The 15,713-nt window shown below is 36.7% G+C and overlaps 1 protein-coding gene across 1 annotated transcript in view; it reads left to right on the top strand.

Annotated features, from left to right (window-relative positions):
• Positions 1-4,714: 4,714 nt before the first annotated feature.
• Positions 4,715-15,713, top strand: part of Tmem131 (Transmembrane protein 131) — a 448,968-nt gene continuing 437,969 nt past the window's right edge. Inside the window, exon 1 of the mRNA XM_090388275.1 lies at positions 4,715-4,872. Coding sequence (XP_090244401.1) covers positions 4,737-4,872 — 136 coding nt within the window. The 5' untranslated portion in view covers positions 4,715-4,736. The remainder of the gene's footprint in view (positions 4,873-15,713) is intronic.

Raw genomic sequence — 15,713 nt, 5'->3', positions numbered from 1 at the left:
TGCGTATGTTCTATGGTTGATTTGCCTGTTTTGCTGGACGAAAAAACCCCAGTAACTGGGAAGAAAAACCTTGCTATCTACGCCTGAGACCAACTAACTCAGCCACGGAGTGAAAAAAGCCCATTAAAGTTCCTCGCGTCATCGACGGGATTCGAACCTAGGCCTTTTCCACCCGGTGTGTGGAGGACGATGACGATACCACTGTGCTACCCGCGCAGACTCAGCGAGTGGACAGACTCAGTTAGAGATGAATCATTAACTAACCTAACTGCCCTCTTCTGAATGAATCTAGAAGCCTGAGAGAAGTTTTGCGGGCACCGCCCAAGATGTGGGAACAATATTCCATGTTAAGACGGATTTGCAATTTGTACAGAGTGAACAGCTGTTTGGAAGAAAAGTAACGCCGAGAGCGAAAGAGAAAACCAAGTTTTTTAGATGCAGAGGAAGCAATATTTGTAATGTGTTTGTGCCAAGATAGATTAGAAGTCAGAGTACCCCCCAAAAGAGATATATTAAAAATCGGAGTGTCACCAAAGAAAAGCATAAGAACAGAAGAATATCTTTTGCTAGATATAAGACAAGACTGAGTTTTAGAAGGATTGAAATCAACTAAGTTGTCTTTGCCCCACTGGAGAATTGCCTGGAGATCAGCATTTAAAGATTCGATAGCGGATATTCGAGAAGTTGAAGCTGATTGAGCAGGCAAGGTTTCTCAAAATGGAAACTGGAATGCAAGTTATAATCGGCAAAACTATGGATAGGATTTCCAGTCAATGGAAGAAGGGCATTAATATACAAGAGGAAAAGAGTGGGGGAAAAACTGAACCTTGGGGGACACCAGCATTAGTAGAGAAGTTAGAAGACAGAGAGCCATCCACCAACACCCTCAGTGAGCGATCAGAGAGAAATCAGGATAACCAATTACACAAAACAGTTGACAAACCATAAGATAGAAGCTTATTAAGAAGATCGAAAGCATTTGAGATGTCAGGAGCAACTGCTAGTTTCACGAACTTTTCCATTGAATTTGTCCATAAATGGGTAACATAAGCCAGAATATCACCGTGGATCGACACTGACGGAATCCATACTGGCGATCATTGATCAGATGGACAGTTTCTAGGTAGTTTAAGAGTTGGCGGTTAATTGATTTCTCCATTGCTTTAGGAAGAGTAGAAGTAATTGCAATGGGACGATAATTTGAATTACAGGGATTTGTCACCCTTTTTAGGAATTGGCTGGATATGAGCAAATTTCTAAGCAGAAGGAAAAATACCTTTGGAATAAGAAAGTGAAAAAAGGCGGCAAAGGACAGGAGTAAGTTCAGGAGCACAGGTTTTGAGAACAAGTGGAGAAATACCATCGGGACCTGGAGCTTTCTTAGCATCAAGATTCGTCAAAATCCTTCTGACATCCTTTCAGTGGAAGACCACAGGAGGCATTGCATGGAGCGTGTTGGGTATGGTGGGAGGTGTTTTACCAAGATCATTAATACATGAGTTGGAAGAAAAATGGGATGCTAGCAGGTCAGCTTTATCCTTAGCTGAAGTGACATCAGAACCATCTTGTTTTGACAGAGGTAGGAGCAGAGATGGGCAAAAGTTTATGGCCAATAGTTTTGGCAAGAGACTAGAATGCTTAGCTACCATTAGGACAAGAAGCAAATTTTCTATTCTTAGCCTGTTCAAAATCTAGATTGAACTGATTGATAACTGCTTTACAATTGTTGCGAGCTTTAGTTTATGCAGAAAATGAAAATGATGAATTGGAAACAAGCCAATTACGATATGCAACATTCTTCTCTTGAACAGCCTTAGCACATTTATTGGAAAGCCAAGGTTTAGATAAAGGACGAGATTTTAAAGTGGAGTGTGTGGGATAAAGGATTCCTACAAGGATAATTTCACTGACATGATCTGAGCAAACGCTGACATCAGAAGTTTTGAAACAGTAATCCTACCAAGAAAATAAGAAAACAAATCTCGCAGGTCATCCCATTTTGCATTCTTGTAATGCCAAACGATGTGAGGTTTGGAATAGCCATGAGATAAAGGCTCCATTGAAGAAGAGACAATCACAAAGTTGTGATCTCAGGTGCCAAAGGACCACTCACTTCGACCGTGTACTTAGATGGGTTGTTTGTAAGAAAAAGATCAGGGTGTACGGTTAGGATTGTCCTGTATTCTTGTAGGTAAATGAACAATCTGTGCAAGGTCATTATTAATTGCCAAAGCCTCAGCATCTCGATCAGCTGGGTTGGTGTGACTAGAAAACGGAAGCCAGCTGAGTTGTGAACATTAAAATCACCAAGGAAGATTACCTCACTGTTAGGAAAGTTGGACTGGAGAAAGTCAAGTTGCAAAGAGAGGAAGTCAAAAGCTCCAAGTGATTAGTGGAGTTGGGAGAACGGTAGAGACAACAGATGAATCTGACAGAATGATGAAGAGAGATTTTAAGCCAGAGAAGATCGAAATGAGGAGATTCCAAATTACCAAGTCTCTGACAGGGAATATCGGAACGGACATATGCACAAGTACCACCTTTGAGGCGAAAGGAATCAAACAGTGAATAATCTGGGCAACTGAGATGAGCAGTAGTTGAATCAAGCGATAACTGAGATTCTGTCAGAAAAAGTACATGGGGTTTGGCAGACTGCGAGTGGAAATGGAGATCGTTGAGATTAGAACTGAGACCACGTATTTTTGTGAAATAAACTAGGAAGTTTTTGGGAGGTTTAGATGTTTTTGCAGATAAGCTTACTCTATTAGCTTGACAATTCATGGTGTATTCAATAGTAAGAAAAAGAGGGGGGGACATGCTGTATGAAGTAATGAAATTTTTGGATATGGCGTACACTTGGTTGGCCTTAGTTGCTAATGCTCCTAAAAACCAAATAACAAACAAACAGTACACTTGGTAAGAATATACCCAGATCTTTGACATAACTTGGCTTCGACAATGCGCCATACATACACACTACTCTCCCTCCAGTCACTATTTCGCAGAGTAGAGATAGCAAGATTATACACTAGCTGATCCGGAAGCCTCCTAAAGAGTTACCAATAGGTTCCGTCTGGTGTACTAACTAGCGGCCTGCCTGCGAACACCGTTTTAGAGCTGTACCCTCGAAATATAAGGAAGACTGGATCTCGCCACGATGTCCATCATAACCTCAAAGTCGTCAGTTATACTGCATGATGGGAGAGATGGGGAAGGATTGACCGGAACTTAACTCTGAAGACTAAACATGGGTTCCACCACTTCAAGATGCCTCCGTAGCCAGGTGGGAAGGAGCTGCTGCTCCTTCCCACCTGCATAACACACGCTTCTTGATTAGACCGGGGTTTGAGCTCGTCCCACCAAATACGGAAGATGCAGAAAGGTCAGGGAATGACCACCGCATATTCACGGAGCAATATGGCCTTAGTTGCTAATGCTCCTAAAAACCAAAAGAACAACAACAACCACCACTTCAAGCCTCCAATATGCAAAGTGGTGGTATTGCACTGGTTGATGAGAGTCATCTGTCACCTAGTATTGCCTGGTAACACAGAGGGGCAGCATTCCTCCATGGGGTGTGGGCACCACACCTCGACCTCTGCTTACGTTAGTTCACATCTGGGTGGTCACCCACAGTGTTCTTGTGCATGGGAGTTATACCTGGGATTACTAACAGTCCCACCATCGTGAAGGTGCAAGCAGAGAATTTTGCTGTCACAGACCGTCCGGACTTCGCCGAAATTGGGTCCACTTGACTTGAGTGTCACCGGGATATCAATTCCATCAGCGTTTTAGACTCCCAGATAGCAAGTACAGCTTGTCTGGCATATGTGAAAAAAATGTCTGTGACAACCTCAAGGATATTTATATAATAAACTCACTTGAAAATTTTCAGTCAGCCGACAGGCCTCTTCCCCCTACCTTGCCATATTCCCTTTTAAACACAACAAAAGACTTATCACCCACGTTTGTGAATTGAAGCCAAGAAAGTTTAGGGGAATAAATACTCACTGGTTGAAAACTTCCTAAAAGTCGATTCATTATAGCGCCCCCTGTCGTTTATATGAATATTTATTTATTTGTGTATTTTTTATTCTTGGGCGGAGTTATTATTATTTCAATAATCACTTAATTTTTCCGCAGTGTGTTTGTGTACAATTGCTTGCACCGGTTAATATAACTCTCTCCCATTCAAAAAAATTTCCTCCGATACAGAATTGCACGTTCACATAAAGATGAGGGAAGAAATTAAAGGGGAAAAAAAACCTGCCTGCTTTCGGTCTATAAGCACCCAGCCCTCCTTGCCCTTCCGCCCACAACAAGTATACACTCCTTGGTGAGGGATGTCATGTTTTTACACCGAATAACAACCACTGCGAAAAGCGTTTTTGGCAAACCTATTTTTAACCAGGAGACTCGTTAAATTTTGATTATTTAATCAGCTGATTTTGATTTTTGACTCTGAAAGTGTTTCTAGCAAAACCACTTGCACTCTATAGTTTTGCATTTGACGTTTTTATTGCTAGCCCAGAAGCATTTGTAAGCAGCAAAATGTAAGCTTATTTGAAAGAAATAAAGGTATAAATCGGGAGCATTTGTCTAAACCCAATAATTCGTTACTTCCCATGAATACGAAACTAAAATAGAAAATTGTTGCTTGTTCAGAATTGAGCCGCTCGGCCTCAGTTCAATCAATCGTCGAGGTCGAGAAACAGACAAACGCTAACAGTAACAGAATGGCGCGCATGAGTGTATCATCACACTCTCAGAGTGGGAAGATGAGGCCACAGAAAGTTTTCAGGTTTTTGTTGTTATGCAATATTTTAGATGCAGTATATAGGGTTGTACAGGCAGTAGATGGACACACACAAGGTATTTCATAAAATATAATTTTCTTCTTATCTACAGCAACCAGAATATTGCTCGGTTTTTATTTACGTAAGCCTAGTTTCCCAGGAAACGATACTCTGCACTTTACTGTGCATCTTCATCTTCCTTTCTGGGATGAAACATTGATAATTTGCAAGGTGTGGTATCACTACACACTAAAATTTGTATTAGTTTGTGTACTTTCAGAATGGTAACCCGCTTGTCAGCTTCATATAATTAAAACAAAATTCTGACTCCAATAAAAGTCAATTATGCAGTGACATTGCCATTTTATCAAGATTTATAGCTACTTTTTATTCTGATGAAGCCATATACTCATATCATTTGTGAAGGTTATGCTTAAGCTGAAGGACACTGTTTTTACCTGGATCACATGAAATGAAACAACCAATAACAGGAAAATAAAGTTTACTGCAGAACACAATCACAAACCGGAGTTTAGGTGATAGTAGTGCCGAATAAACCAGCGGTCCAAGCATATGCATAATATAAATAATAAATGAAGTGCAAAATATATTGCTAAATTAATTTATTGCATATAAACAATTAACTTATATAGTTACATGGTTGGATCAGTTTTGATCAACTAAAAAGTGAAAGCAATACAGGAAAAATTCTGGTATATCCAAGTTAATTCCAACCTTTTTTTTTTTAATGGAATCTTTCATTTATTCATTTATTTTTGACAACTGCATTAGAGACATTACAACAGGTGATGAAAAGCAGTTTGCTATCACCAATTTAAACTATAGCCAATGGAAAAAAGATATGGACTTTGTCACAAATTGGGTTATGCAACAACAAATATCTGTATGTACCTCAATTCCTATACAGATGTAAACACATAAACTATACATTCATTTAATAGTGCCTATAAATCTTCTAATTAATATAATATTACTGTTAAGGAATTGTACGCAATTCATGCATGTGATTCATCCTCTTATATAAATTATAGTTTTATTTTAGTTTAGTAGCATTTGCTGATGTTTTGCACAAAAATTGGATTTTCTTTTAAAACTCCATTATTCTTTATGATGGGTTATTATCTTATTATTGAAAAAACTAACCTCATTAGTAACTCATTAATGACCCCTTATTGACAGCTCTCAGTTGGCTGTGGACTACCAACTGAAATAAGAACCATCAGTTAGTCAAAATCATATGTTAATAACAACCATTTTCCATAACCTGTAGATTTATAACACATTTACTTGTATATACAATGACTTTTTTTTTTTTTTTTTTTTTTTTGGGTTTGAGGTAAACATTTAGTTTTTAAGGTACTAAGTGAATATGCTGGACTGACTGAATGGTGATTTTTAGCCAAAAAAGAGTTAAAGTGATGGGGCAATGGGAATGACATTCCAGATATGTTCAGTGATAGGTTAGTAATAAAGATGAGTTATGACTTAAACATGAGTTGAATGGGTACAGAATATTTATTTACTGAATGGATAAATTTTAAAAAATTCAATAAAACAATATAACACAAATATAGAATGCTGAATTTATTTAAATGCAGCAACTTTTTTTTTTTTTTATAAAATGTTTATGGTTCTGAAAGAGATAGATAAATCCTGTACAAGAACTTGTATTTTGGAGTACATCAGGAAACATATTAACAATATGTTTTCAAAAACATTTCTCTACTTGAATTCTTATGCATCTGTAACCAACATGAAAATGGAAACATTTTTCACATTTCATCAGAATTAACATTCATATATATCCCGTCTGGTAGGAAATGCAGTTAAAGTATCATTGGCTACAAATGAGTGAGTGACTGCATTGTTTTACTGGGAGTGAGAAAAAAACAAACAAACAGGTTTTGAAAGAAGCTGCAGAGATTAGGAATTGTATTGTAGGGAAAAAGCATGATTTAAGTGACAGTTAATGATGCAGAAAGACTGTACATATTTCTCTCTGATATTTCAAAGTTATGTGAATGAGCTAAACATCCATATAATAATGCTCAGTAATCAATGGAAACACATCTATAAGTTGCAGTCTCCAAAGGTAGCAGTATAAGCATGACATTGACTCCTCATCTTAAATATGTGACTAGTAGTTAATGCTGGAGGTTGCAATTCTTATTTTTCATAAGGACTAACAAGCTTGGTGAGAGGCGGACTGTGACAGATAGCCCTCCTACATACAGCAATTCAACCATGTTCAGTTGGATTGAGGGCTGAGAATCTGACTGGTCAATCCATGCAGGCCATATTCTCTCTTTAAAAGTATTAGTCCACTAGAAGAGTTCTCTGAGGACATATATTATTGTCCACTAAAAGAATGTTTAGACCAGTTGCCCCTGCAAAAGGCTAAACCTATGAATATCTTATAGCCAAGAGTTCCTGAAGTAACACGTGTAGCTCTATAAAGCCTTCGATGGTAATTTCAATTTATACAATTAAATCACACCTCCAGACATGTTCATTTCTATGATGATAGGGAGATGGAATCTAGGTTCCCTATTTCTCTTCCAGATGGAAGTGCATCGAGACTCCAATTAAAAACTGTTCTCAGCTCAGTCCCTTGTATGGGAGTCCAGTCGAGGAGTTGACATTCATTGAGCTCTGTGTGTGCCTTGGTCTATGGCATAGAAAATGTAAACTATGCCATTGAAAAAACCCCCAGAGAAGTCCAGAAATGTTGTTCCAAGAAAGTACAAATCTTTCCACATAAGTGAGTGAACCCTTTAGCAGCCAGCCAGTCATTGTAATGGTCATATTAATATAAAAAAGTTGGTTTCTTTGTTATTTGTCTCTTGAATGATATAAAGTAGTTGTATGTTCTGAACACATACTCACATGCATGCATACATAGAGGGAGTTTGTAAATTACACTGCCAAAATTATAGTAGTTCTGTATACCAAAATAAGTAAAAAAAATGTTCGTGTGTTTTCAATTCTGATGGTTGCTAGAGATCTGAATGGCAAAAAGAAATAAAATAAATAAGAATAAGCAGACATGTACCTAGTAAAACATTTATTCATTTATAATTGATATGAAGATCCCTGTTCAGTGCTGCAAAACCATCATATGAAAAGCCAATTGGCAAAATATATGATAAGAATGTTCCAACAACATACTTAGGGAAATTAGACTCAGTGATTCTTATGGACTTCCAGCATCATGAAAATAAGACAATTTCTGGCTAGGGCAAGCAAAGAGTAGACACTCATATAACTCATTTATGTTCTTGGAAGTTAAAAACTTCCACTGTGTATCCTCTGCCATACTGTTCTGAAAAAATGAACCTGTAACACTGGGGCCTATCTTTGGAAATGAAATAAATCTAGATGAATTCTGCACCTTCCTAAAGAAGAAAAATATGCTCTGTCTCTCTCTCTCTCTCTCTCTCTCTCTCTCTCTCTCTCTAGGCGCCTCCGTAGCCTGGTGGGCAGGAGCAGCAGTGCGTAGCACACGCTTCTTGATTAGACCGGGGTTCGGACCCGTGACCACCAAATACAGAGGATGCGGAAAGGTCAGGGAATGACCACCGCATATCCCCGGAGCAATATGGCCTTAGTTGCTAATGCTCCTAAAAACCAAATAACAAACAATCTCTCTCTCTCTCTCTCTCTCTCTCTCTCTCTCTCTCTCTCTCTCTCTCTCTCACACACACATTTTCATTTCCCCATCCCCCCTCCCTGATTAAGAAACTAACTTGAAAGCCATAACATCGCCAACGTCTCTAAACCTTCTACATCAAAAACAATAACTAAATATCGCACCTGCTTATTCCTATTTTTATTATTTTTTTCCATTCAAAATTTGACAGCCATTTTTTAAAATTCAAATAGTCATAGCTCCGTAAATGTTCAGAATTGAACATGTTTCTATGAACTTTATTATTTGTTTTGGTACATAAAATTAAGCCCATAACTGTGTCAGTGTAATTTGCAAACACTTTGTGTATGTGTATATATAAAAACATAAGATAAAGAAAGAATTTTAATTTTTAGCTTTATATATGTCACTCAATTTGCATTATACACACACACACATGTAATGATTGGCAAATAAAAATCTAATTAGATCTGCATTCATAGCTTTAAAAAAGTCAATGCATTATAGTACAATTATATTAAAATTGAACAAAATGTTCTTTGGGGGAGGCTTCAATCAGCATAATTGTTATAGCGGTAGAAGAAAAAAAATACCGGATCTCTTCATGTTGATAAACAAAATGTGGAATGTGCCTACAAATGTATTATTTACCTGTACAGTTTTAACTTTGATTTCTTGAGTTTTGCGCTGGAAGGGGAGTAGGAAGACTTTAAATAGCAGCATTGCTATTATAAGTAAAGGAAGCATTTGTTCTTATTAGCTCCTATATAATGCCAGAAGAAAGAAAGAATTAATTATGGCTTATATAATTTTAAAACATCTCTTCTCAGTTTTTTTTTTTAAAAATAGCATTGTTTATAATGCAAAGTGTCTGCATGTGCATACCCACAAACGCACATGCAAAGGGTTAGTGCCTCACTTAAGTCAGATGTAAAGATACATATCTTGTGTTTATAATGAAAATTTATTTTTTAATATCTTGTTATTTGCCATTGGTTTTGTAAGTAGTATTAATTAATTATTTTAGCATTTTTATCAGTTTTTCAAAAACAAAAAAAACCCAATATTTTTTTCCAATAATGAAAAAAGATTAAAAAAGTAAATAAGAAGTAATTAAAGAAAATGGGGAAAATTTCAGAATAAAAATCAAATGCATTTTGAAATCTATAAATGAAGCAAGAAACTTTAAAATACAGTTTCTTTGCATTTAGTGGTAATGTAATTTTCCTCATATGCTGTGTTATATGTATTAAATATTATTAATTCATAATACATTTTTTTTGAAAGCTGTCCTGCCATGAGAATAGGAGTGTATTATAGACCTAATGACTGATGAGTATAACAAACAACTATATGGACAAATAGAAAGGGCCACTTAATTAGAATATCTTATAATGGGGATTTTAACTCTCCAGGTACTGACTGGAACTTGTTAGTAATCATTTACACAGCAAGAAGTTTGTGGATATACTGGATGATTTATTCCTACACCAGCATGTTAGAAAGAGACCTAATTATCAACACTGACCCAATGACCTGATTATCAGCACTGACCTTTCAAGTATTAAGAATCTACCAATAAAAGAACCACTAGATGCCATTATTCACAGAATATATGTGTGGGATTTACTTAAAGATGTAACTACTATCAAGTGAAAATTGAACAGCTTTTGCTTTCATAAAGGTAGCACACGCTTCTTGATTAGACCGGGGTTCGAGCCCATGACCACCAAATACGGAGGATGCGGAGAGGTCAGGGAATGACCACCGCATATCCCCGGAGCAATATGGCCTTAGTTGCTAATGCTCCTAAAAACCAAATAACAAACTTTCATAAAGATGACTTAATGGTCTCAGACAGTTTTTAAATTTTATTCATTGGGACAACCAACTGATGATATTACCAACAGAAAATTCTAAGTGGAAAGCATTCGGGGAAGTAATTATAGAATCTAGACTTTTATTTACCAATTAAGAGATACTGTTCAAGTCTTAGACCTGAACTGATGAGAATAGTGTCAGAGATGAGAAATACATGGGATGCATATAAATTATCAGGGATACAGAAACCAGCAGTAAGTACGAAGTAGTCTGCAATCATCACAAAGGAGGATTAAGCAGGCTAAGAAAGATTATGAGAAGGTTCTGGCAAAGATTGCAAAGAAAAGTAACAATGACTTCTTTACTTATGTAAACACTAGAAGGAAAGGTATGAATCATATTGGTTCCCTAGATATGAATGGTTTAACTGATGACGATCCTGCTCGGGTTGCTGACAAACAATAGATATTTTGCATACATCTACATTTCCACATGAGGAATTTTTTGGGATAAGAATGCAGATGCCAGAATTTTATCAAATTACAGGGAACTAAATGATTTCTTGGTAACCGAGAGAAAAGTAGAGGATAAATTGTTGAAGCTAAATGTAAATAAGGCACCTGGGGCAGATGGATCTAAGTTATATTAAAAGAGCTAGCAATTAGCCATAATTAGGAGAGCATCTTAGATTTAGTTGAGGCCCCTATGGACTGGAGATATGCAAACAAATGTATCCCAACTCATAATGGGGAAAAGGGTGAAGTAAGTAATTACAAACTTGTAAACAGTTATATGGCAATCATAGCATGGAATTGTTAAGGGAGAAATCTTGTCTGACTAGTCTGATTGAATACCATACTGGAATAACAGAAACCAGATACAAAAACTAATTTTGACATCATGTACTTAGATTATAGAAAATTCTGTTGATACTGTTCCAGGAGAGATGTGGAACCATATCATTTCTACAGTATTTTATGTGGAACATAAAAGACTATTGTACAAATTGGAGCAGTGTGGCATTAAGGGCAAGTTACTGATCTGGATAAAGGGATGGTTGAGTTGGAGAAGACAGAGTAGTTATCAGTAGTGTAGCTCTTTGTGGAATCTCCCAGGGTTCAGTGATCAGCCCATTGCTATATTCAGTATTCTTTAATAATGTTGATGAAGGTATATCAGGTTTGATGTCTAAGTTTGTTGATTATACAAAAGTTGTAGGAGTAGTTAATGAGAGTAATCAGGGTATGCTACTATAACAAGATCATTGGGGTTCGAGCCCGTCACCACCAAATACGGAGGATGCGGAAAGGTCAGGGAATGACCACTGCATATCCCGGAGCAATATGGCCTTAGTTGCTAATGCTCCTAAAAACCAAATAACAAATGTAACAGACTATAACAAGATCTGGAAAAATTAGACAGATGGGTTGAGAAGTAGCAATTAAAGTTTACCATTGGCATATTCGAGGGTAGCAGTAATTCTCGAATAAAATACTATGTAATTTGACACTGAGGATAGTGAAGAAACAGAAAGACCTGTTAGTAATTTTGCAGTGAGAGTTCTCTGAGCAGTGCAGACAGGCTGCTAGGACAGGTTGTAAGGTTTTGTCAATGATATGCAGAAATTTTATCAGCAGAGATATGGAAGTGAGTGTCCTGTTGTATAAGGCATTCATTAGGTGTGTGCATCTTCAGTAATACCCACAGGTCTGGAAGCCTCCTTTTGGAAGGATGTGCATCTATTGGAATGGGTATAGAGAAAGAATAGTAAGATTAGCGAGACTAGTCTCCCACAATGGGAACTGATTTTGAGGTGTTTAAGGTTTTGACTGGATTGAATAAGATAAAAGCTGATGACATTCTTACTGTTACTTAGACAACACATATGAGCGGGCATAAATTTAAACTGAGGATGGATGGTTACAGGGTAGATGTATAGAAGTTTTCTTTCATCTAGCTGGTAATTGCTTTTTGGAAGACTTCAGTCTGGTGTTATGGAAGTGGGTAGCTGGAATAAATTTAAGGAATTGCTAATCAAATTATTAGAAGGGATGGATTAGTGATGTGGGAAGTTTTTAATTAATTAATTTATTTATTTATTATTTTTTTTTGTGATGCTGTATAAGCTTACTTCCTTGTATTATTTGTCAAATACCAATATTTCAGCAGAAAGGCAGATCCATATTAAAAATTTTATAAATTCCACTGTCTCAAAATTGGTATTTGTGAAAATTCTTTATAAAACAGTAAAAAAATTAATTTTTTTACTGCTTGAAATCAGTTTTCTCATAGGGTGAAATACTCATAATGCATTTTTCTCAGTGACATATTGTGACAAGAAATCAGCCTAGCAATTGCATGTTCCACATTTGGAAGTGAAATGGGGAAAGTTTTTAAAAATTATATGAAATGTGCCAGGGGGTTAGGGTATTTTCATATTTTAAGTACGGAAGAATATGGGTATTCAGTAGGTAAGATTCAATTCAATTGAATCTTACATAGATTCAATTCAATTGAATCTTATCAATTGAAGATTCAGTTGAATTGAATTGAAGATTCAATTGAATCTTATCTATTGAATAGATAAGATTCAATGCTTTTCCTTCTATTTGCTTTTATGAGTTATTTTCAGATTTATTTTTATATTAAAAAACATCTCTGAACCATTTGTCTGGAATATTGCACACACTAGTATATATATGCAATTAGCCCATGTATAGCCTTCCAGCATGCAACAAATGTAGTGAAACATTACTTTTAACAAAAATAAAAGTAATGATTGAAGAGAGAATATCAGTTAAAATATTGCATAAATAATCCTTTTTGAATGTTTTCAATGAGGGTAATGAAAAATATACACTCATGAACAAAGCATTATGTTCACCCCTGTCTCCATGAGTGGCCACATCCCACAGCTATGAGTGATGTCACTGACTGGTGCTGCACATGTAGTGATGGCATGGGTAGTAGTAGGACCTGTTACTTCATCAGTACTAAGCCTGTGCAGTGGATAAAGGGAAAGACCTGATGGAGTTTGAACAGGGAATGATTTGTGGCATTGTCAGCAGTTCGAGGGACACCACTATGAAGGTGTGGCAGTAATGGCTCAGAGAAGGACATGCAACCACCTAGCATGCCAAGATGGGGAGACCACAACTGATTGACAGTTGAAAGAACTGCAGTTGGCATATGCTGTCTCTGACAACAGACTACATGATCCCTTAATTAATGGCAGACTACAACCAAAGAATTAATTATGGGTTATATCATTTTAGAACATCTCTTCCCAGTTTTTCTTGAAAAATAGCATTGTTTGTAATGAAAAGTGTCTGCATGTGCGTGTGCACATGCATGCACACAAACACACATGCAAGGGGTTAGTGCCTCACTTAAGTCAGATATAAAGATACATATCTTGTATTTATACTGAAAATTTGTTTTTTAATATCTTGTTATTTGCCATTTGGTTTTAATTGGTAAGTAGTATTAATTAATCATTTTAGCATTTTTATCAGTTTTTCAAAAACAAGAAAAGAAACAAAGAAAAAAACAAAAAAAAACATATTCTTTTCCCGAGAAACATTTCTGAACACACCATCCAGTGGATAGGCGTACTGAGTAGGCAACCTGTTCACATGCGATTGACCAACTGTCATTGACACCATCGTTTGCAGTGGCCATGGGAGCATTATTTCTGGACATGACAACTGAAAAAGAGCACCTTGTCTGATTAGTCAAGGTTCCTCTATCATTTGGATGGATGGTTGGGTGCTTTTCAACAGTCAGCAGAATAGCTGCAACCAGACTGCACAGTTGGACAAAAATAAGCCAGCAGCAGTGGTATCATGGTTTGGGAATGTTTTCATGGACATTACAAGGTTGTCTCATCCCCATTGAATACACCCTCATCGCCAGATTATACCTCAGCATTGTTTCAGATAAAATTTTGTCATACGTGGCGACTATATAACCAGAAGGCACAGGACTTTCGACAAGGCAGTGTCCTATGTCACAAGGTCCGCATTGTGCAGGAATGGTTTGAGGATCATGTCCAAGCGTAACCTGTGCTCCCTTTGCTGGCAAATTCCCCCCTACGTCAATCCCATTGAACATTTGTCGGGTGCAATGGAATTGAGAATTCACCAGTCCACACTAGTGCCTCTCTCTGTTGCCGAACTCCATGATATCCCTCTGTACAGCTGGTCCAGGATATCTGAGGACACCTTTCACGGTCTCATGGAGTCAGTGCCATACTTGGTTGCAAATGGTTATTGGTTATCATGGCAAAAGGCAGCCTGACACATTATTAGATAGGTGGTCAAAATGTTTTAGCTCACAAGTGTAATTTATTATAAAAATAAATAAATTTACAACAAAAACTTGAAATTAATTCAGTATAGTTTTTCTCTATATGAATAATTCAGTGCAAAAATTCAGATTTTACTCTTTGGAATTGGAAGGTTTCACAAGAGTTCATGTGTTTCTGACTGTTTTATCCAAATCCTGATTCAAAGGAATCTCGTGTTTGCTGCTATCATCATGACAGAAACAAATGATCCTGGGATATGAAGCTCCTCAGATGCTCCATGATGAAAGCATGTAGGCTAATTCAATCATGTTATAAGCAATCTGCTTTTTAATACATATAGTTTATCTCTTAGTAAATTATATCATTTTATAGTAAAAAATGCTATAGGTCTGTTCATGCTGAACTTAGTTCCAAACTCATGTCAACCGAAAGCAAGCTTATACAGCATCATCTAAAAAGAAAAAAAAAAAAACCCTTCCCATTTCACCCATCCATTTGCTCCAAAAGTTTGTCCAGTTCTTCCTTGAATCTATTTAAGCTATCAACTTCCACAACAGATGGAAATTTGTTCCAGCAATCAACCACCTGTTTGCTAAAGGCAAATTCTTGCACATCTGTTCTACAACTGTCTTTTCCTCGATTTGAATTTTTGCCCCCTCAGGTGTGTAATCTGAGCAAGAGGAAGAATCCCATCAGCATTGAGCTTGCTCAAACCATTCAAGGCCTTATACACCTCAATCAGACCACCTCGCTGGTGGAATAGTGTATTTTAGCATTGAAGTTTTCCACTACTTCCATATAATGCAAGACTTGTAAGTTTACACTGCAAATTTTCTGCTGTTGTCCTGTTGTTAAATTTAGCCAAGTGATTCCTTAATTTTTCCAGTCTGGGGGACCAGCTTTTTGTAACTTAAATGGGAGCAAACCTTTTTCTTAAATACTAAATGGAAATCTTAATTACATGTTATATTGTATTTTTAGTTTACATTGTATTTTAATTGTACATTACTTTATATTGTATTTTTAGTAATGGTACAGGTCATCTTATCATATTTTCTTCCAGTACTGTTCATTATTGATTAACTAATTTTAATTAACTAACTGTTAAGTAGTTCCA

Source organism: Mastigoproctus giganteus, chromosome 2, assembly GCF_048544385.1.
Source record: "Mastigoproctus giganteus isolate SK-2022 chromosome 2, ASM4854438v1, whole genome shotgun sequence".
NCBI lineage: Eukaryota > Metazoa > Arthropoda > Arachnida > Uropygi > Thelyphonidae > Mastigoproctus > Mastigoproctus giganteus.
This window is presented reverse-complemented; position numbering and strand designations above follow the sequence as displayed.